The following is a 22,537-nucleotide window of genomic DNA, read 5'->3' on the forward strand; positions in this document are numbered from 1 at the left end:
AATGTATTTATGTAGCTTGAGCTGAGAAATAGAGTAATTTTGCTTCTTGCCGTCATTTAATGGGTCAGAGTGTCTATTACAGCCTGGAGCCAAATTTAATTACTAAACTGTAAAAGTGACTCTGAAAGATCTCCAGTTCGCAAGCAGGATGGCTCCCAACTTTAGTGAAGACACTTAAAAACATTTGTCTTTGGGTTTCTATTTCAAATTTTGACCACTCCTGTAATGAAAAATAAAAGTAAAAGGCTACATTATTGGTCAATCCTGGTTCAATTTTACAGTCCTCCGCTCTGTCAGCTGAGCTATCGAAGGGACATTCCTGGTTCAATTTTAAAAGCTAACTGAGGCCAGGTTGACTCAGCTGATCATTCCTAAGCAAATAACAGTTATGGAGCTGAAGCTGCTGCATCTCTAGTGAGCCTGACCTGTCCTGGCTGTGGAAACCTTCCAGCTTCTGGGAAGGAAAATCAGAACAATTGGATATGAGTTGATTAGACTGTAGCCTGATGATTTATATATACCCGTTGTGAGTTCTAAGTCTTTCTTATCCTTGCCATCTCGTAGCTCCATAGAATTATAGAATCATGCAATGTAACAGTAGGAAGCATCACACATCATTGAATCTCTCTCCCTCATTAAACACACACACATGCACACACACACACACATCCCACAGTAGAGTGGCTTATTTTATTTGTATTTTTAAAGATTCTGTTTTTAAGCCATCTCTACACCCAACATGGAGGCTCAAGCTTACAACCCCTAGATCAAGGGTCGCATTCTCTACTGACTGAGCCAGCCAGGCACCCCTGAGAGTGAGTTAGAATTAGAGCATGGGTGTGTTGAAGTCAACACCAGTATCTGAGTAATTTTAGGCAAATCAAGGAACCTCTCTGTGCCTCTGTCATCTGTAAAGTGAGATTGTAATGGTACCTACCTCATAGGTATATTGTTACAAAGATTTAATGAAGTAATAAAGAGCTCCTGACTTATGTGCTCGATTAAAAAAATGAACTTTTTTAAAAGGAGAAAATAGAAGTCACAGATGAATACCACAATGGCAGAGGGAGAGAAAAAGGGACAAATGTTTTTTTAGCACCTGTTATCTTCCAGGCCCTGGAAGATACATAGATATCATGTGATTTACATATGTGTTATATTCTTTAGCCTTGAGAGAGATTTTTACTTTTCCCATTTTACTGGTTAGGAGACTGAGATTCAAAGAGATTCAGTTACTTGCCGAACGACACAGTATTAATAATAGCAGAGTGGGAGGCGAGAGTCATTCCAAAACCCCAGTTCTTTTTCCACTACTCTGTTACCTTCCACGAGGTCCCCAGTTTTCACCAGGTAAAAATGGGTTGCATTTTGAAAGTTCATTTACAAATTCGTTTGATGTTATTTTTCCATAAGGACAAAGTTACAAATGGTGGTTATATACCCAGACTTATCTGCAAAAGCTGCATTGTTATTGAAATGCTGTACATTTGTGAACTAAAGCTGTTAGGAAAAAAATTCATTTGCAATTCTGGCTATTAAAGCAGAAAACCAGAAAAAGTAGATTTAAAATTTTGTGGAATAATGTTCTTTGAGAAAAGCAGATTTGTTAGAGGACAGTAAGAAGATGGAAACTGTTTTGATGCTGGTGGGGCCTTTAGGATACTTTAAGGGACTGAACATTTATAGCACAGAAACAGCCTACATTTGATGGCCCTTTGATGATATACAAAGCACATTCTTATTCATCATAATCATGTATGAGACACGTAGGATAGGCGGTAGAGTTGACCTAATTTTCTTGGCAATAGTTAGCTTTATATTTTTCATCAGTTCATCCATGATTTTTGTTTTTTAAAGGAGCCCAGCTAGTCACTTTAATAGTCAAAGGATTAGTTTATAGGTATATTGAAGAATGAATGAAAATAAAAGAATGAATGAAGATGTTTGATGTGGAAATGTTGGGGCTTGGAGCAAGTGGTCAAGAAAGAATTGGGGAGACATCTTTGGTGCAAAAAAGTGGTTTTATTAAAGCATGAAGACTGGACCCGTGGGCATAAAGGACTGCACTGGGGTTGTGAGAAACAATTGATTACATACTTTCAAGTTGGGAGGGGTTAGGGATAGTATAAGTCTCTAAGAAATTGGAAACAAAGTTTCCAGGACCTTGAGGGACTAGGATAAGGTCATTTACTGCTGCCTAGTAAAACCTCAGTCATGAGACCCTTCAGATGGATATCAGTGGGCTGAATGCTTGGAGGATGATTGCTAACATATATCTTGGAGGTAGAGATAAAGGAAGTTTCCAAAGGAATTTTTATGTTAATGGAGACTTACAGGATCCTGGAGGTTGGGATGTTAAACTCAGGTTGCCTTTTGCCCTTAGCAAAGTATTAACATCAAGGCAGTTGAGTTCCTAGAGGAAGGTCATTCTGCCTGATTCAAGGACTTATCACTGGGCTCTAAGTTGTAAGGAAATTTAATTTTTTTCTTTTTCTTTTGTTCCCCATGTCAGTCTTCCTGAGTTAATTGTGCCAAACTAGAAGGAATTAGAATGGAGTAAAGGGTATATGTGGGCAGATAAGAAAAAGATAGAATTAAATGTTAACTTTTTTTTTTACTATCTTTATTATTTTCTTATTTTGGTTGGCACTATTCTGAGTGCATTATCAGTCATTGTGTGTCAGACCCGACCCCATTGGGATTTGTTCCTTACTTGAAGCATCTGCTAAAGATTATATTCAGATAATGCAATGATCTTTTCCTCCCCACCAGTATTTATGAATATGCAGTAGTTATTTAATTATAAGACAGAGGGACTAGCATGGAGCTCCTGTTTAAGTAATCTTTTTAAAGCTAAAAAAAGTTAGGAAAACTATGCAGATTGGATGAAAAACAATCCCTTTATTTTCCCATAATTATTGCCTGCTTTCCTTTTACTGAAGGCAGGACTAAAGCGTGAGAATCGGGGGAACCTTATGTGATGTAGTATTTGCTTATGCATGTTTCAAAACAAAATGGAAATCTCTTTAAGTAGGATTTGATATGCTGTAAATGAGTGTAGGAATATTTGTCACTTAATGTCTTCCTTGCATGTTAGGAAGTGTACCTGAAAACACAGGAAATGGAGCCAAGAAGCCTGGATTTACATTCAAGTTCTGCACCTTTCTTAGAGAAGTTACCTCTCTGAGGCTCCTTTCTAAAATGATTCATTTGGATTTGATTGCCAAATTCTTTTTTACCCTGAAATTCTCTGTGAAGTGGAAGGAGCATATTTTGTGTTTACTTGAGGTGGCTGGGAGAAAGTGGGTGGTGGGGAGAAGTTTCTTGTGCTGATGACCTGCTTTGTCGTTAAATTAGTGGCCATCCAGAGCGACTGTGTAAGTAGCTGTGAAGGGTACAGAAGAATCCTGAGTTGAGGGAGAGAATCTAGTATTTGCCAATTGGAAGCCTGCCCACAGCATCTTCATAAATATGAATCTGGTGGGCAGGCTGCTCTGCTAACATTTATCTCGTCTTAACTGATACAGTCAATCTTATGTTGGGTTAGAATAAAAGGCTGCTGCCAAGGCAGCTTAGCACAAGTTCTAGGGAAAGTATGTTGCATCAGACAAGCTTGCTTGACATTAGAACTTGCCACTGACATGGTTCATCTACTGTTTATCCCATGTGATTGTGTTATCATTGATGCATATTTATTTATTAAAAAATTTTTTAAAATGTTTTATTTATTTTTGATACAGAGAGACACAGAGCATGAGAAGGGGGGGGCAGAGAGAGTAGGAGACACAGAACTGGAAGCAAGCTCCAGGCTCTGAGCTAGCACCCCGATTGATGCATATTTAAATTCAATTTTCGGCAGCTGGTCAAAATTTGAACCTTTTAGGCACTGGTAGTTTCTCATTACTTTATGGGTTCTTACTTACCAAGAATATTTTTAAATGTTTATTGATGGGGCACTTGGGTGGCTCAGTCAGTTAAGCGTCCGTCTTCAGCTCAGGTCATGATCTTGCGGTTTGTGGGTTCGAGTGGGTTCGAGCCCGGCGTCGGGCTCTGTGCTGACATCTAGCTCAGAGCTTGGAGCCTGTTTCAGATTCTGTGTCTCCCTCTCTCCCTGACCCTCCCCTGCTTGTGCTGTCTCTATCTCTCAGAAATAAATAAAAAACATTAAAAAAAATAAATGTTTATATATTTATTTTGAGAGAGAGAGAGCACAGGGGAAGGACAGAGAAAGAGGGAGAGAAAGAGAATCCCAAGTAGGCTCCACACCGTCAGTGCAGAGCCTAATGCAGGGCTCCAACTCAAAAATGGTGAGGTTTTATCCTGAGCCAACATCTAGAGCTGGATGCCTAACTGACTGAGCCACCCAGGTGCCCCCCTTACCAAGAATATTGTGAACATGTTTTATTTCATTTTATTATTTTATTTTTAAATATTTTATTTATTTTTGAGAGAGAGTACAAGCAGGAGAGGGGAAGGCAGAGAGGGGGACAGAGGATCCGAAGTGGGCTCTGCACTGACAGCAGCAAGCCCAGTGGGTGCTTGAACTCATGAACTGCAAGATCATGACCTGAGCCGAAGATGGACTCTCAACTAACTGAGCCACCCAGATGCCCCTGTTGACACATTTTAGAAATTTAGTTTATATTTTTCTGATTATAGAGGTAATGCATAGTCATTTTTTTAAAAATCTGGAAAGTATAGGAAAAGATTAAGAAGAGAAATCACCTGATATTCTACTTTCCATGTTGTGTTTCCATCCAATCATTTTTTTTTTCTTGAGGTGGATATGTGTTTGGGGGAGAGTGGGATATTTCCCTAGTGAAATAGCTGAGGCATAAGTAGAATTTCCCATGACACTCATGATGTTGGGAATCTTGTCCTGTGTGCTGTGCTAATTAAGAACTGAATGATTTTGTTCAGGGCGCCTGGATGGCTCAGTTCGTTGAGCATCCCGACTTTGGCTCTGGTCATAATCTCACAGTTTGTGAGTTTGAGCCCCACATTGGGCTCTCTCCAGTCAGCGCAGAATTTGCTTCTGTCCCCCCTCCCCCGATCCTCCCTCACTGATGGTCTCTCAAAAATAAATAAGTATTTTTAAAAAGCATATAAGAACTGAATGATTTTGTTAAATCAGATGGCACAAATTTAGATGCCTGCATGGCCAAATAGGTAAATATGTGAATCAGACTAGTTAGAGGATATTGGGGAGTGGTAGGGATTGTGATAAAATGAAAAATGCAGGACCTGATTGAAGAAAACTGTTACTATCTCCAGCTTGTTGCCATATGGAAACAGGGCCTTCTGTTCCCAGATCTTCCTGATATCCAGTAAAACCTGGAAATTTATATTCCTCTTTAATGTGAAATTTTCCATTTAAAAAATACTGTGCCCGTCAAACAAAATAGGTCTGTAGATTACACCTAGCCCATATTACTGCCGTTTTGTCATTCCTGACATAAATACTTCTCTCAGTCTTTCTTACAGCTCACAGGAAGAGCACTTTTATAACAAAATATTTAGAGGGGACTTGGATAAGGAATTTCTAAGAGTAGCTTCAGGTATTTTCACTCTGTGTAGACGCTGAGAGGGTGGGTTGCCTAGTGTAGGAATGGTAAACCCAGGTGCCCACAGGGACCGGGAACTGACATAAATGAGTGAAATGGTCTGGAGGTGAAGATTATAGGGAATGGTACCGAGAGTATATTCCCTAAGTAGGACATTCGGGTTGTAGCAAATTGTTTCTTTGCTGAAATGCAGATCTGCTATGGCCAATCTTCCAGTGTTTCAAGAGTTGTCAGAAATTTGTATCTTTATGAAATTTGTTGATTTAAAAACAATGTGGGGGAAACATAAATTACCATTGGTCCAAATTCTGCACAAAGGCCACTAATTTGTAACTCGTGGCCATGACTGTTTTCCTAAGTATATCCTACAAATTCCAATTCCATCATAGGTTTAGTAGATATTAAGAAATTGGAAAGTGGTGGATTAAATACAATTAAACAGATTTTCTGGCTAAAGGTTACCTTAGATCCTTAAATAAAGTAATATGTTTTGTAAATTCCTATGAAGAAATAACTCATAGACCCCACAGTTAGAGTTAATATCTCTTTCGTCACTCACCATCCCTCTTGCCTCTGAGGAAGAAATGATTTCCTTCTGGTAAATGTTACTGTCTATACCCATTCTCCAGATTCTGTCCCTGCCTCTTTAGAGACCTTGCTTTGTAATCAAGGTCTTGTTTCCTGCCTCCTTTTCTTTCAGGCTACTAACATGTTTGGTTTTCTTTAAAGAAAGTAATAACTCTTTCCTCACAGCATACACAAAAATTAACTTCAGATGGATTGTAGACCTAAAATGTAAGAGCTAAAACTATAAAATTCTTAGAATAAAACAAAGGAATAAATCTTCATGACCTTGGTCATGCAGAGCCTTCTTAGATACTATACTAAAAGCACAAGCCACAAAGGAAAAAATGGATAACTTGAATTTCATCAAAATTAAAACTTTTGTGCTACAAAGGATACCGTCAAGAAAGTGAAGACAGCTCACAGATGGGGAAAATATGTGATATCACCATACAATGGAATATTATTTGTCAATAAAAAGCAATGAAGTCCTGCTGTATGCTCCAGCAGGAAAGAAGCCAGTCACTAAAGGTCATATAGTGTGTGATTTTATTTGTATCAAATATAGGCAAATCTGCAGAGACAGAAAGTAAATTACTGATTGCCTACAGTTGGATGGGGTGAGGGAGGGTAAATATAAGGAGTGACTGCTAATGGTTTCTCTATGGGGTGATGACAATGTTCAGAAAATGATTACAGTGATGGTTGCACAACTCTGTGAATATACTAGAAACCATTAACTCTGGCAGTAGACACTATTGACTGGTCCTTCACATTCTTGAAACTATTTCTTTGGCTTTCCTGGCATAGTGCTACCATTCCCCACATCCCACTCAGACATTTCCTTCTCAGCTCTTTTCACCAGCTTGTTCTTCTACCAGCTCTACTCTGTGTCTTCAGTCCAGGCATGTAAACTGAGGAACCATCTCTTCAGTTGCTTATTGAACGGGTTGCTTATCCCCATCTCAACATTCCATATATAATCATTGCTTTCCCTCTCAGATCTAGTTTTCTCTTCCTGTATTACCTGTTCTACCAAGTCCATTTGAGTCAGGAGCCTGGGAGCCATTCTAGCTTTCTCCTTACCCTCCACAAGGAATGTCATATAGATGCACCTCTTAAATCTGCCTTCATATCAATCCATACTGCTGCTGCTTTAGTGTATCTTTAGTTTACTTTCACTAAGACTCTAAGCTCTGTGCAGTTAGGGGCCACATGTATTTTCTTCATTACTCTCTATAATACCTGGCACATGGTATGTTATATAAATATTTGATTGAATAAATTAACTGACAAATGAACTAGTCATCCTAGTTTTTTTTCCCTTTGGTCCATTTTTGCTGCTGAATTTTTCTTACTGAAATGCAAACCTAATGTCTTTTGCTTTGAACCATTAAATAATTTCCTGTTGTTTAGAGAATAAAGTCTAAATCCACTGCATACAAGGTCCTCCCTAATGTGGTCCCTTTAGGCTTCTCCAACTTCCTGTCTTCTCTATATCACCTCCCTGTGGATCTATGTTCCCTGAACGGGCCCTACCTTCACATATGCTGCCCCACTGCTGGAAAGCTCTTTGTTTCCCGAATCCCATTAATCCTGGAGAAGTAGTCTTATCAGCCTTTCTAGAGTTTCTTTTCCTCTGTGAAACTTCTTCTATATCACTGATGTAGAGCTGAAGCTTGGATGTGACTCAGAGCATGCATCACACTGTTACAATGATTTGTTTAAGCGTTTGTCTTGTCTTTATGTAAAGGGCAAAGACTGAATCTCACTTATTTTTATATTGCCATCACACACAGTGTTGTGCATAGTGTCTACCACATAGGAAGTACTCAACGAGTGGTTGATTAAATGAGTGAGTTGGAAATCAGAGTAGAATTAGAGAGTACTCATTTTTCTGGATATATGGTTTTTTATAAACACCTGACTCTAGTATATCATCTGTGAATAATGTAAAAGGTGCGCTGGGGGGGTGGGTGGGTGGATCACAAGTCCATCACCACCGCAGGAAAACAAGCAAAAGTGTTGCTGATGGTGGGCACATACATTGTAATCCAGACAGGGAACTGGACACAGCTGCATATCAGAATGGCCCTTCAGTATGATGGATTGGTTAGCCTAATACTTACACTATAGAAATAGAGATTTGAGCCAAACTAAGTGCAGGCAGAAGGGTGTACATTCCGTTGTCTGGTCACAATCAGTTGGTTTCCATCAGTTGGCTCCATAGCTGGCCTACTGTAACTTTAACTGTACATTAGGCTTACACTTTCATCATTTGCATTTTCTTGTCTAAATACATGAGGGGAGCACCTGGGAAGCTCAGTTGGTTAAGCATCTGACTCAATTTCAGCTCAGGTCATGATTTCACGGTTTGTGGGTTCGAGCTCCTATCGGGCTTTGCGCTGACAATGTGGAACCTGCTTGGGATTCTCTCTCTTCCTCTTCCTGTGCCCTTCCCCTTTTAGCTCTCTCTCAAAAATGAATAAAAACATTAAAAGTAAAAAAATACATTACGGACATCTGTTGATTACCATCTTCCTGCACCCTTTAAATCTGATGTTCTATGGCTACCACGTACATAATCTCCAACACAAATTCTCTCTTATGTGTTTTTCTTTCTGTTTTCTTAGACTTAGTCTAGCTATGGGAGACATCTACATTAACATATTTTTAGTCTGGGTAATGACTTGAACCAGCCAAGCTTTTTTTTTTCTTTTTCTTTCTCTTTCTTTTTTTTTTTTTTGCTGGAAAGAAACCAAATCTCTCTACATTACTGAACCAAATTGAGTAGATTATGATAAAAGGAGTAATAATAACAACAGTAGAAGACAAAAGTCCTCTCACATAGAATTTTGAACTAAAGTCACCTATTGAACAAAAGATATTTAAATTAACTACTGAACAAAGTAAGAGCTCTTCAAAAGAAACAGGGCTTCCCGCCAAGCCCCTTGAAAATGCCCCCAGGCCTCTTACTCATTCACTACCCTTATTTCAGTTTATCTGTCTAAGGATGCTTTATTTCTTATCTCATTCTCTTCCTACCACCTAGCGGACACATAGTTGGCACTAACTGCCTTTTTATTGAATTGAGAGAATTGGGTCTCAAGAGTTAGAGGCAATTCCCTGAAGAAGAGAATAAAAGAGAAATAGTTTTAGCAGTGAATAGAACCAACAAATCTGAATTTCAGCAATGGAACAAAGCTTGGAAGTAATAAAATGTATTGACTATAAAGTTAGATTACTTTGAAAGGGTTGTTTTTAAATGCTCACCTGGAAAACATCAGAACTTAGACTCTAAGACCGATTTGGTATTCTTTTCCCTACATTTTTAAAGTAGGCTTCATGCCCAGGATGGGGCCTAAACTGAGATTAAGACCTGAGCTGAGATCAAGAGTCAGATGCTCAACTGAAACCAAGTCACTTAAATTCCTGTGCATGTGCTCTTAACATGTATGTAGCAAAAACATTTGGCTTAACTACTCAAGTGTTTTAATGACTGGTGCTGCACCGGTTGAAAGAAGCATCTGTCCAAATTATTACTGACCTGCTTGTTTGCAAAGTATAGCCTGTATTAGGAAGCATGCTTCCCTGTAGTAAGGCTGAGGCCTCCAGGAGTAATATTTCTCCATAAGCCATGAAGATTCCTGCTAGTTAACAAAGAGCATTTTGTGAATTAATCCCTTCTTTTGTTCTACTCTTTTTATTTGGAAAAGATGCATACTAAAGAAGCTGTCTTTGTGCTGATAGTGTGGGGAAGGAGAAGGAAAGTGCATTTCCTCGTTGATGGCCTAAAAATGTGAAGCTTTATCTTGGCTCTCCTAGACAGACTTTGCCAGTTCTTCACAAATAGAAGATGCTTTTCTGGTCCTGCATATCTTTAGAAACTGGCTTCTTTGGAACTTCTTGATACTTCAGTGATAGAACACTGAGTTGGAAAGATCTAGAACAGAGGATGATAACCTTTGAATAAATAGGCAGGTTAAGTTACATAATCAGTCTTCTGCCTTTGCTTGGCATACAAAGCCCTCCCCAGGGTGACTGGAGCTTTCCTTCCTAGCCTCATTTCTTTTGCTGAGGCCACACTAGCCTGTCTTTCTTGTCTAGTCAACCATATGCTCAAACACATCTGAGCCTTTGCCTGTTTTCTCTTTTCTGCTTGGACTGTCTGATCCCTCTCTTCTCCATCTAGCAACTCTGTCTTTGCAGACCCAGCTCCGTTGTTTTTTGTGAAGAGACCACGCAGCAAAGGCAAAAATGAAGGTTAATCTAGAAGCTGTATGAAGAATGAATTAGAAGAAGGAAGTCTGGAGTCAGGAAGACCAGTTTTAGGAGACAGTGAAAGTCCCACAGACCTGAGCTGTGCCAGATAGTAGCCACTAGCTACATGTAGCAATTTAAATTAAAATTAATGAATGAAACCAATCTATAAACTCTACATACAGGATGATTCTAACTGTATGACATTCTAGAAAAGGTAAAACTGTGTAGACAGTGAAAAGATTAATGGTTGCTAGGAGTGAATTGTCATGTCAACTGTGAGTTTTGGGTGATTATGATGTAGTCAGTGGTAGGTTTATGGGTAGTAACAAATGTACTTCTCTGGTGTGGGATGTTGATAATGGTGGAGGCTGTTGTATGGAGCAGGATGTGTATGAGAAATCTCTGTGTCTTCCCTTGGTTTTGCTCTGAACCTAACATGCTATCAATGAAAAATAAAACCTTAAGTTTAATTAAAATTAAATAAAAAGCACTAATTTACTTCTTCAGTCGCACTAGCCGTACTGCTCACTAGGCACATGTTGCTCAGTAGGCACATGTAGTTAATGGCTACTGTATCGGGTAAGACAGTTCAAAAAGAACATTTCTATCAGAGCAGAAAGTTCTGTTGGGCAGCATTGCTGAAAATCAGTTCCTCAAGTGAAAATGGCGTTTATTCTACATAGTCATGTTTTATGTGTTGTGCCTTAAAAATGGGAGCATTTACTCATTGTACCTAATTTAATTCTGGACTAAGTATATTGAAGATTGGAGTGACTGTGGATACTGTCACCACAAGTATGAATGCAGCTGAGAATAGCAAATCAAGGGGTCCCCTGGGTGACTCAGTCAGTTGAGCATCTGACTCTATTTCAGCTCAGGTAATGATCCCAGGGTTGTGGGACTAAGCCTTGCATTGGGCTCTGTACTGAGTGTGGAGCCTGCTTAAGAGTCTCTCTCTTCCTCTGCCCTTCCCTCCATTCCTGCCTCCTCCCCCCCCCCCCCCCCCCCCCCCCCAGGAAAAAAAAAAAAAGCACAGGCTCTGGAACCACATGATTCTGGATAAGTAGCCTTTGAGTATATTTTTATTATTTACTTTTCTTTCCCCACTTACCCCTACCCTTAGAAAAAAGACATACAATAATTAAGTAAAATTCATTCTTTAGTGATTACCTCCACCAGGCTCATAATATTGGGTATTTGCAAAAAACTGTTTTAATGGTTTTGTTGGGTGTACTCATGATTGCTTCATTTTTATTTTTACTTATTAAAAAAATAGATTATCTTTATTTTTATTATTTAAAAGATTTTTTAATGCTTTATTTATTTTTGAGAGAGAGAGACAGCGAGAGCAGAGGAGGGCCAGAGAGAGAGGGAGACACAATCCAAAGACAGCCTCCAGGCTCTGAGCTAGCTATCAGCACAGAGCCTGATGCAGGGCTCGAACCCACAAACCATGAAATGGTGACCTGAGCTGCAGTCGGACGCTCAACCGTCTGAGCCACCCAGGTGCCCTAAAACTATCTTTATTTTTAAAATTTAATTTTTTTGAGAGAGACAGAGATAGTGTGAGTCGGGGAGTGACAGAGAGAGAGAAGGAGGGAGCATCCCAAGCAGGTTCTGTGCTGCATGGGGCTCGAACTCCCAAAACTGTGAGATCATGATCTGAGCCAAAACCAAGAGGTGGACACTTAACCGACTGAGCAATCCAGGTGCCCCATGATTGTTTTAGTTTTTGAGGATAAATCTTTGCCATATATCAGCCTTCTAGCATTGCTGTCTTCAAAGACCTTTCACCTAATTGATCAGAAGTCATTTCTGGTTTTTTCCCTCTCCATCTATTCCTCATCTCCCCCCAACTCCTTGCAGTCCAAGAGCAAGTTCTATTCTTCCTCCAAAAGAATTAATTCTCCGTTTCCACTTTCATGTGTTATTTTAAGTCACTGCCATCTCTCCACTGGATGACTGCAGTAGCCTTCTAACTGGTCATGCTGCTTCCTCTTACCCACTAAGGTCAGTTGGCCATATAACAGACAAAAATGTCTTTTTAAAAAGAAAATCAGATCATTTTAATCTCCTGTTTAGTGCTCCTTCTTCTTACTGTATATAGAAAAGATTCCACACATCTTAACCTGGCCTAAAACCCTCTTTGCCATCTGGCCCTTGCCTTCTTATCCAACCCTATCACCACACTTCCACTCCTTGAACTTCAGCCACTCTGGGTATTTGCAAAAAACTGTTTTAATTGTTTTGTTGGGTGTACTCATGGATATCTCAACCTTTCCTGCCATAGGGTCTTTTTCTTGTTTCTCCCTCTGGAGTGTCCTTTCCCAGTTCTTGCATGAGGCTTCCTTCTCAGCTTCAGAGTCTCAGCTTCAGGGTTACTTCCTCAGAGAAGTCTTCTTTATCCACACCCTCTACTCCTACCATATACTGTTTATAGCATCATCTTTACCATTATCTGGGGTGATTTTCTTTGTTTATGTACTTGTGTACTCTCTGTCTACTACTACTAGAATATAAGTTCCATGAGGGCAGGAGACTTATTTTTTTTTAATTTTTTTTTAATGCTTTATTTATTTTTGATACAGAAGAGACAGAGCATGAGAGGGGGAGGGTCAGAGAGAGAGAGAGAGAGACACAGAATCTGAAGCAGGCTCCAGGCTCTGAGCTAGCTGTCAGCACAGAGCCCAACGCAGGGCTCGAACCCACGAACGTGAGATCTGATCTGAGCCGAAGTCGGAGGCCTAACCAACTGAGCCCCCCAGGCACCCCGGAGACTTATTTTTACTCCCTGCTCTAGTCCCGGTACCTAGAACTGTGCCTGACTTATGTAGTTGTACTCAATAAATGTTTCATAATGCTGAATAACTGAATGTTTTCTAAAGAAGACATAAGCGGGACCACTCCTCTTCTTCCCTTGCTGTCTCTGTCTCTGTGTGTGTAAAAGAAATCTCCATGCGTCTAAATGTGAATATCCTTCTAGGCCCTTATATTCAGTATGAACTAGTGACTTTGTTGCTGAACTTCATTTTTTATTTCATGAAATCATGGCCCACAGCTTTTTGAATGGTTGATTTTAGTTGGAAAATATAGTGAACAATACATCTGGAAATATTCTGTCATGTTTTGATCTGAGAAATTCTAGAGAACCAGCTACTGATTTTGAAAGGCTTTTATTATGATACAGACAGTCTATTGTCTACAAAAGCACTGGCTATTACACAGTGGTATATGTGTTTTTCCTTTTTCTGAGCTATTAACTTGAGAGAGAAAACTTGTATTCATTAACTTATGCATGACTTGTAGTCCCTGAGAAGAGTTTATTGTATTATTTTCTTTAGCTGATTTATTGTGCACTAAGGAATTTTTCTTACTTGTTTTTCTTCTTTAAACTCAATCAAAAGTTAAATTTACAGATTTCTGCATTAAATTGTGGTTTATATTTATGATTTAGCACTTTTATGTAGCTTCATATTGGTAAAATGGGTGGAGTTCATCATTTACTATATTCAAGTTTACCTTTCTTAGAGTACTTTAGAATATGTGATAGAGCTATAGTGAAAGAAAAGTTGACGTCCAAGCCCTCCAGAGGGCTAATTTTGAAGAAAGTGAGTATGTGTACCATTTGTGGTATAATAAATCCATGTGCACATAATCTGGTTAGTGCGGCTTTTAATATTTTGATACATTTCTTATATTTTTAGCTATTACTATTTGGAAGATTTGTATGAAATGACTTAATTATTACAATTATTAGGTAGGAAATAATTGCATCTAAATAACCCAGAGTAACATTTCAATATTACTTTTTAAATTATAAAAATTGTACATTCACATTTCAGAAGATTAGAAAATAGGAAATCCAGATACAGAATTTCCTAAGCATCATTATAACCACCATTAACATTTTGCTACTTGTATTCTTTCAGTGTTTTGCCTCATACATATGGATTTTTTTTGGCTTGTTGTAATCATAGTATATTTATTATTTTTATTCTTCCTTTTAAATGAAATATAATGTCATAAAAATTTTCATGTAGTGCTGAATCTTTAAAACTGTTGTTTTAATGGCTCTGTAGTACTCTATCTTAATTTACTTAACTGTTCTTCATTGTTGGAGAAGTTATTTAAAAAATGTTTTAGCTCTTATAACTAACATGATAGTGAATATTTTTATGAATCTTGTTATTTCCACATTTGGTATTATTGCTTATAGTATATTTCTCTTAAGTGGAATTTCTAGATATGACTTTTTATATCTTTTAATACATACTAAGTAAATGCTTTTCCAAATAGAGTATGCCAGTTTACATTGCCACAAGAAGGGTATAGAACTATTCCATTGTAGCATTCAGCATTGTATATTCTTTTTTATTTTATTTTATTTTTTTAAACTTTAAAAATTTTTTTATATTTGTTTATTGTTGAGACAGAGAGAAACAGAGCATGAGTGGGGGAGGGACAGAGAGAGAGGGACACACAGAATCTGAAGCAGGCTCCAGGCTCTGAGCTGTTAGCACAGAGCCCGACACGGGGCTCGAACCCACAAACCATGAGATCATGACCTGAGCTGAAGTCAGTTGCTAAACTGACTAGGCCACCCAGGCACCCCTATATTCTTTTTGTAAAGTTGCTCTATAATTGGGAGAAAAATCATGTTTGAATTTCTTTATTTATTTTTAATTAAAAAAATTTTTTTTTTAATTTTAGAGAGAGCATGAGTGAGGGAGAAGGGCAGACTCCATGCTCAATGCAGAGCCTGAGGCAAGGCTTTGATCCTAGGACCTTGGGATCGTGACCTGAGTGAACTGACATTGAGTCAGGTAGTCAACCAACTGAGCCACCCAGGCACCCCTAGTTTGAATTTATTTAACTAGTGGTGAAGTTGTGTATTTTCATATGTTTGATTTCTAGTTTCAGTGTCATAGTTGCTTTATACTTTTTTCTGTTCCAGTAATATATGTATATTTTCCTTTATAGACCTTTTAACCTACTTATCTTGATTTCTGTATTTCACGTACTGTGTTAGAGATATAGGGGTACCTGACTGGCTCCTTTGGTGGAGCATGTGACTCTTGATCTTGGGGCTGTGAGTTTGAGCCCCACATTGGGTATAAAGATTCCTTTAAAAAAAAAAAAAAGATAAAGTAGTTTTTCAGTTAAACATATATACCTATATCTCAGTGATGAATTTATCCCCCCCTTTTCTTTTTCTTTTTTTTTTTCCACTGTGCTCAGTATTGCCTTCAAATGAATTACTCCGAACAAGTGGTAATACAGTGCTTGTATCCCATATTGTTATCCATCTAGATTTTGGAAGGATATGTGGAAGCTGTCTTGATAATTTGAAAAATCCAGAAATTTTCTTTGAATCTAGAAACTTCAATGATAGATTAAAGTATATGTTTCAATATGTTTAAATAAAGGTTTTTAAAAGTCTGAGAATTTATTATTGAATTGTGAATCTTTTTCTCCTGTAGGTTGGAAAAGAGACTGTTCAAACCACTGAGGATCAGATTTTGAAGAGAGATATGCCACCAGCATTTATTAAGTGAGTCCTTAAAACCAGTCTTCTCTTGCTAAGCAGAATAATCCTCTTGCTAGGAAAGAAAATTAACTGATTCCAGGAGCAATTTTTTTTTAATATAAAAGTGTTTACAATTGAGATTTTGACTTCTCATCTTGTAACACTGTGGTTTCCTACTGTTGGTTGTATTCATTGCTGTTAGGCATTTTTGACATAGTAATTATTAAAAAATTTTTTTAATGTTTAATTTATTTTTGAGAGAGAGAGACAGCGTGAACAGGGGAGGGTCAGAGAGAGAGGGAGACACAGGATCTGAAGACAGGCTCCAGGCTCTGAGCTGTCAGCACAGAGTCTGATGTGGGGCTTGAACCCACGAACCATGAGATCATGACCTGAGCCGAAGCCAGACGCTCAACTGACTGAGCCATCTAGGCACCCCCACATGGTAATTTTTAATAAAACTTTGACTTCTGAGTTTTGTTATCTGGAATGGAAAGGGTTCAGAACCATTTTGACCTTAGCGGGCATGAATCTGAGTTTGCTAAACATCTTTGGAGATAAGGGAATAATAGTAGACACAAACTTTAAAAAAGTTATTGCAGTGTATTTCAGTAACATTTTAAATTTAAGTTATATTTACTTATCACCCAAAACCTGCAAATAATTTGCAGTGTTTTGGCTATCCTGAGTAAAAGTGGAGATACTAACTTTTGATTAGTTAAAACTTCGTCAAGTTCATCTTTGCTCAGTGATTTTTGTTCTATGGTGGTTAAGTCCTAAGTAAAAGTAAAGGTTGGCGCATAAGACAGAAAAAAAAAGTAGAATCTCTACTTTTCAAAAGTCAAAAGTAAGTCAAGTCTATTCAGTTACAACAAAAGGGCAAAAGATTTGAATAGTCACTTCCAAGGAGAGGAAATCTAAATGGCCAATAAGTTATGAACAGGTGTTCTATCTCATTACTTATCAGAGCTGTGCTAATTACTCCATTATAAACCCTAAATTAAGAAGTGTGATAATATTCGTTGCTGATAAAAGATGTGGAGCAGTTGGAACTCTCATACACTGTGACTCCTAGTAGCATTACATTCCTAATGTACATTGGTGGAGCCACTTTGGAAAACAGTTTGGTGTTAGTAGGAGACAGATAATTTTTAGAGAAACTTATGCCCATGTACACTAGGATCCATATATGAAAATATTGATATCAACATTGTTCATGATGACTCCACTGGTCTTTATTGTAGAATGGATAAAAACAATTATGGTATAGTCATAAATTGAAATACCAATCCGTGATGAAAAAGAATGAGAATTTTTCACTTCAAAATGGTTGATTTTATATTATATGAATTTTACCTCAATTAAAAAAATGAATCTCAAAAATAATTGAGAGCAATGAAAGATACATAGGTAGGCTTCATTTATTTAAACTTTGAAAACATGTAGGAATTGTTTAGGAATGCCTGTATATGTAGTAAAAAGATGAAGATAAGTAAGAAATAATGATTACAAAAGTCATGGTAATCATACTTCCGGGAGGAAGGAAGAGGGTTATACTCAGGGTGACACCCACAGGGGCTTCTAAAATGGTAATATAAAAACAAACAAATAAATACTAATATATTTCTTGATGTAAGTGTTGAGTTATATGGGTCATTTAATTATTTATTATCTGTATGTTTTATACAATTTTCTGTATGTATGTTACATAGCACAATTTTAAACAAAGTGAGAAGTATTCCTTTATATTTATCCTCCTTATGTTCTATTTTCATTGAACAGATGCAAAATTTCACCCATATTGATGTCTTATTTCTAACTTACTTGAGTGGGTGCTTCTACATAATGGTATTACTGTTAATTCTGCAAAGTGTTCATGTGTCAGGAAGTAAGGGGCCAGAAGCATCTGTTTTTTGTAGATCCTATTTGTGGGAGTATCTTTTCTGATTTGCCTCATTGGACTTGATAACCTCCAAGGTTTCTTCCAGCTCTAAGCAATATGAGCCTACTTTATGTGCCATTCCATCAGCATGGTAATATTCAGAGGAGCCCAATGCTGTCAGCTAAACATTATAATTAAACTTATATTACCTTACATTAAAAACACAGATCTAGCTTGTACCTCTTTGCCCTTCATCCCCTGGAAGGTACAGAGCATGGTGAGATAATGCACAAGGGGTTATCAACATCAGGTGGATATTTGAACTAGGTGACCCTACAGAAAGTTCCTTTCAACCCTGACTTTCAAGTCTATGAAGATCATTTGACTGATTAATAATTTTTTTTCCAGGAAACTCATTTCTGTTCTTTCCCAGAAATATATCCTTGAACTATGCTATGTGCTCTCACAGGCTTCTTTGGGGACTTAGGCAAATTAAGGAGTGTGTCCTAGTGATAATATTTTCCAAAAAGTAGGTAACTTTAAAACAAAACAAAACTTTAGGGGCACCTGTGTGGCTCAGTGGGTCAGCGTCTGACTCTTGATTTCAGCTCAGATCATGTTATCATTCCTGGGTCTGAGCCCTGTGTTGGGCTCCGTTGGGCTTCTCACTGACAGTGCTCTTTCTCTTTCTCTTTCTCTGCTCCTCCCCTGCATGTGCACCTGCTCTCTCACTCTAAATAAAATAAATGTTAAAAAAAAAAAAAAACCCAAAACAAAACTTCATTGATTGCCCTTGGTGGTAACTACACACCAGCTCCTTACTCTAGTAACTGGTTATTTGTTTGTTTATTTATTGGCAATTTGTGATTTAAAGAAAAAAATTAAGATTTATCTTGCCTTTCCAGAGGTTCTTCAAAAAAAATTAAAGGTGGAACTACCGTATGATCCAACAATTCCACTTCTGGGTATTACACAAAGGAAACAAAATCACTACCTCAAAAAGATATCTGCACACCCATGTTCACTGCAGCCTTATAGTGGCCAAGACATGGAAACAATCTAAGTGTCCAGCAGAGAGTGAATGAATAAAGAAAATGTGGTATGTCTGGTGTATGTATACACACACACACACACACACACACACACACAGGAATATGGAGGAAATGAGTGAAGGTACAAACTTCCAGTTATAAGATAAATAAGTCCTGGGGATATAATGTACACCATGGTGATTATAGTTAACAATATTGTATATATGAAAGTTGCTAAGAGAATAGATCTTAAGTGTTGTCTTCATCCACACAAAAAATTGTAAATATGTTACCTTCCCTGACAGACTTTATCTCAGAGTAGCCTCATAGCCCTAGATGATGAGGGGAATTTTAGCCAATAAATGTGGAATTAATGACAGAATTAGAAAGTCATAATTATGCAATTTTAATTAGGAAGCAATTGATTTAGGTAAGATCATCAATGGATGAAACCACTCGTAGGTTTTTCACCTTTGTTGCACCATGGGGGGAAATCCTGGTCTCCATGGGGAATCAGGGAAAAACACTGTGTTAAGATCAACTGAAAAATTTACTGAACAATATTTAAAAAGCACATAACTGTTAGGGTGGCCAGCAACATGGGCAACAAAGAATTGCACAGAATAGAGCGACAAACAGGACAGAGGTTATTCACTCTCCAAGGGAGGAGAGGGGCCGGACATCAAGAGAGATGTTGCCCCGGGTTTCTGTCAGGCTGGGCCCTTTAAAGGGTTTTTGAAGGATGTGAGAGGGCTGTAGATGTGCCCAAGGCGGGGGCTGGGTGTGGGGAGGGGGTTGACACTTGGCCAGATAGAGCAGGAGGTGGCAGGTCTTTTGAGGGGCTCTATCTGGGGCTCATCTGGGATGTGGGTTGTTGTTTGGCTAGAGAAGAATATCTGTCTATTTTCTGGCCCCCTGACCTAGGGGAAAAAAAAAGAGGGCCAAATGCAGACACCTGTGGGTTTTGCTTGGCTGGGAGGGCTGGGGGTGGAGGGAGACTTTGAACAGTTTCCTTTCATTCCCTCCTCACTTTATTTGAAATTATTCTTGACTGGGAAAATGGGAGGTCATTCTTCCATAACTACTTCCTGCTGAGTAGGGGTGTAGAACTATACCTTCCTAGCTGTAAGAGAGACCAGAGTGAGGAGGACGCTGGTCGCGGAGTGCCCTGAAAGCAAGGGCTTGAGCATGAGCTTGGCGAGACCTTAGAGAGCTACCAAAGGTTGAGATTCAGTCCTGGATGAAGGAGATTGGATATTTTAACATACAAGGCCCCAAAATAAGGGCTGGTCAAATAACCATCAAAGGTCCTAGGAAAAGAGTGAGCCATGAGAACCAAGACCAGATATCTAGTTTCCAGGGGAACCAGTTAGCCCCCTAGTTTTTGTATTGTTCCTGATGGTCTCTAGATGATAAATTTATCAAGGTTGTCTATGATCTGGTCTGACTCCTTCATGTAGAAGCAACATTATTCCTGTAGTAAGGCACAATAAGTTCCCAGCTGATTAGCAGTCAATGGGTCTAAAGCCTGACGATTCGGAAGTATGTACTATTCTCACCAGGCAATCAGTCTCTACATTGTTTGGAGTGTGGAAGCCAAGTTGGCTACTTGCTAACTTCAGGAGAGAGAGTGTTCCCATGTATGGATAGAATGAGCTATTCCTCCTTTGCCCAGCCCAGCTGCCATAATGACCTTGAGGAGGATGGGGATAGATACTGCTTAGCTCTGCCGGGGCAGGATAAAGGGACTGGGTTTTCACTTGAGTGCCTGTTACAGTCTGTGTTAGGGGTAGGAGGACTGGTGAAGTGAGAAAGTGTAGGTCAGAAATTAGGCATATGAGGGTGCAGTGCCCCTTCCAAGCAGGGATGGGAGCAGAGGAAGGCCTGTGTTCCACAGAGAAAATAGACAGAAGAGTTGAGTTCCATGCATGGAGATCTGGTGAGTTGTCCTGATACAAGCAAAAATCCTAGTATGTGACAGATCGTTAAGTTGGGCTTTGGGGAGGGAACCTCTAGACCTTTGTTGTGTAGGAAGATGCGGAGAGTGATGGGTGTCAGAAATAGAAGTGGGCAAAGAAGGGCTATAAAGGAGACGGTCATCTACTTATTGGATAAGGGTGCTATTTGGGAGAGAGAGGTTAGAGAGGTCTGATGTCAGAGCTTGTCCAAAGAGGTGGGGGTATCTCTAAAACCGTGTGGGAGTGTAAGGATGCAGGTCTGATTAGGTTTCCCCTCTGACCTTAAAGGCCAGCTAACACCATTAACATTTCTGGGGGCGGGCCTAAAGATGGAGGTTAAGACTAGCCACGCCCTACCTGAGGGTCCTAGTCACGCCCTACCTGAGGGTTCTGGGTCCACTCTGTAACTGGTTAAAGTTACTGTCAATGATGTGATGCTATATTGATTGGACCCCTGTACCTGTGTCACAATTTCCTGTAACTCCCCCTTCCCAAACTCATAAAAGGCCCTGCCCCCCCATGTTCGGGGCTCGCTCCACGTGGATCCAGTGTGTTGTTGAAGTTTGTGAGCCTGAGTTTAGGCTGACCGGGCCTAAATTCGTAATAAAGCCTTTCGCTTTTGCATGCGTGATTCAGCCTCCCTGGCAGTGTCTGGTTTTTGGGGGCGATATTAAAATCTGGGTACAACAGGAGAATTGTCCAAATTAACTGTTGGGATGTTTAGGTGTTGGGGTGAGTCCAGATGAAGACAAAAAGGTCTTGGGAAGTAGTGAAAAATGTATCTTTAAGATCTGAGATAGTGAAGTACATGATAGAGGGTGGAATGGTGGAGAGAAGGGTGTGTGGATTGGGGATGACAGGGTGAACGGGGACCACTGCCTCATTAATAATTCTGAGATCCTGAACTAGTCTATAAAAACCATCTGGCTTTTTGACTGGAAGGATTGGAGTATTGTAAGGAAAGCTGGTAGGTTTTAATATATTTGAAGAAAGGAATTTGGAAGTGAGGGGTTGTAAGTCTCATAAGCCCTCAGGTTTGGGAGGATATTGGGGTTTTGAAGGGAGAAGTAGGATCCTTGAGGTGTATGATAATGGGTGGGGGGAGGTGAGTAGCCTCAACTGGTTTGGAGGTGTCCCAAACATACGGGGGAACTGAAGTCATAACTGGAGAGAGTGAAGTGGGAGCAGGGTGTGTGGGTTTGGTAAAGGCTCCCAAGAGTTGGTATTGGGGATGTATGGGGTGCAGATGAAGGTGAGTCCTTAGTTTGGTCATGATGTCTCATCCTAGGAGGGGGACAGGACAGTGTGGCAGAACAAGAAAGAAGGGACTAAGGATTTGATCTCCTAGGGCACATGGCAAGAGCAGGGTAACTGAAGGGTGAGAAAGAATGCCAGCAATCCTGATAACAGAGATGGTCCCCAAAATTCTGGGAAAGTGCTGTAGGTTGCTCCTGTATTGGTAAGAAAGGATATATTCTTACTTTCAATGGTGAGAGTTACCTTTGGCTTGGTCGTGGGAATGACATTTATGAGAGCCTTTGCTGATCCTGGGGTGTGTCAGTCTGAGACCTAAAGAAGTCTCAAGAGGTCTGCCACTGGGGATACGGTTGATCCCTCCTGTCTGGGCCCCAAAGACAGGTTTTGGGAGGTAGGCCCCTCCTTACTTTGAGGTGGGGCAGTGATTCTTCCAGTGATCAGCTTGTTTACAGGTGGCACAAGGGGATTTGGGTGGCAGTTTTTTACTGGGA

At 39.3% G+C, this 22,537-nt stretch overlaps 1 protein-coding gene across 3 annotated transcripts in view; it reads left to right on the forward strand.

Annotated features, from left to right (window-relative positions):
• VCL (vinculin) overlaps positions 1 to 22,537 on the forward strand; it is a 111,238-nt gene that overhangs the window by 20,054 nt on the left and 68,647 nt on the right. For all 3 annotated transcript variants that reach the window (XM_029931995.1, XM_029931997.1, XM_029931996.1), the window contains exon 2: positions 15,872 to 15,942. In XM_029931995.1, the coding sequence (XP_029787855.1) occupies positions 15,872 to 15,942 (71 nt within the window). The remainder of the gene's footprint in view (positions 1 to 15,871; positions 15,943 to 22,537) is intronic.

Source organism: Suricata suricatta, chromosome 2 (genome assembly GCF_006229205.1).
Source record: "Suricata suricatta isolate VVHF042 chromosome 2, meerkat_22Aug2017_6uvM2_HiC, whole genome shotgun sequence".
Taxonomy (NCBI): domain Eukaryota; kingdom Metazoa; phylum Chordata; class Mammalia; order Carnivora; family Herpestidae; genus Suricata; species Suricata suricatta.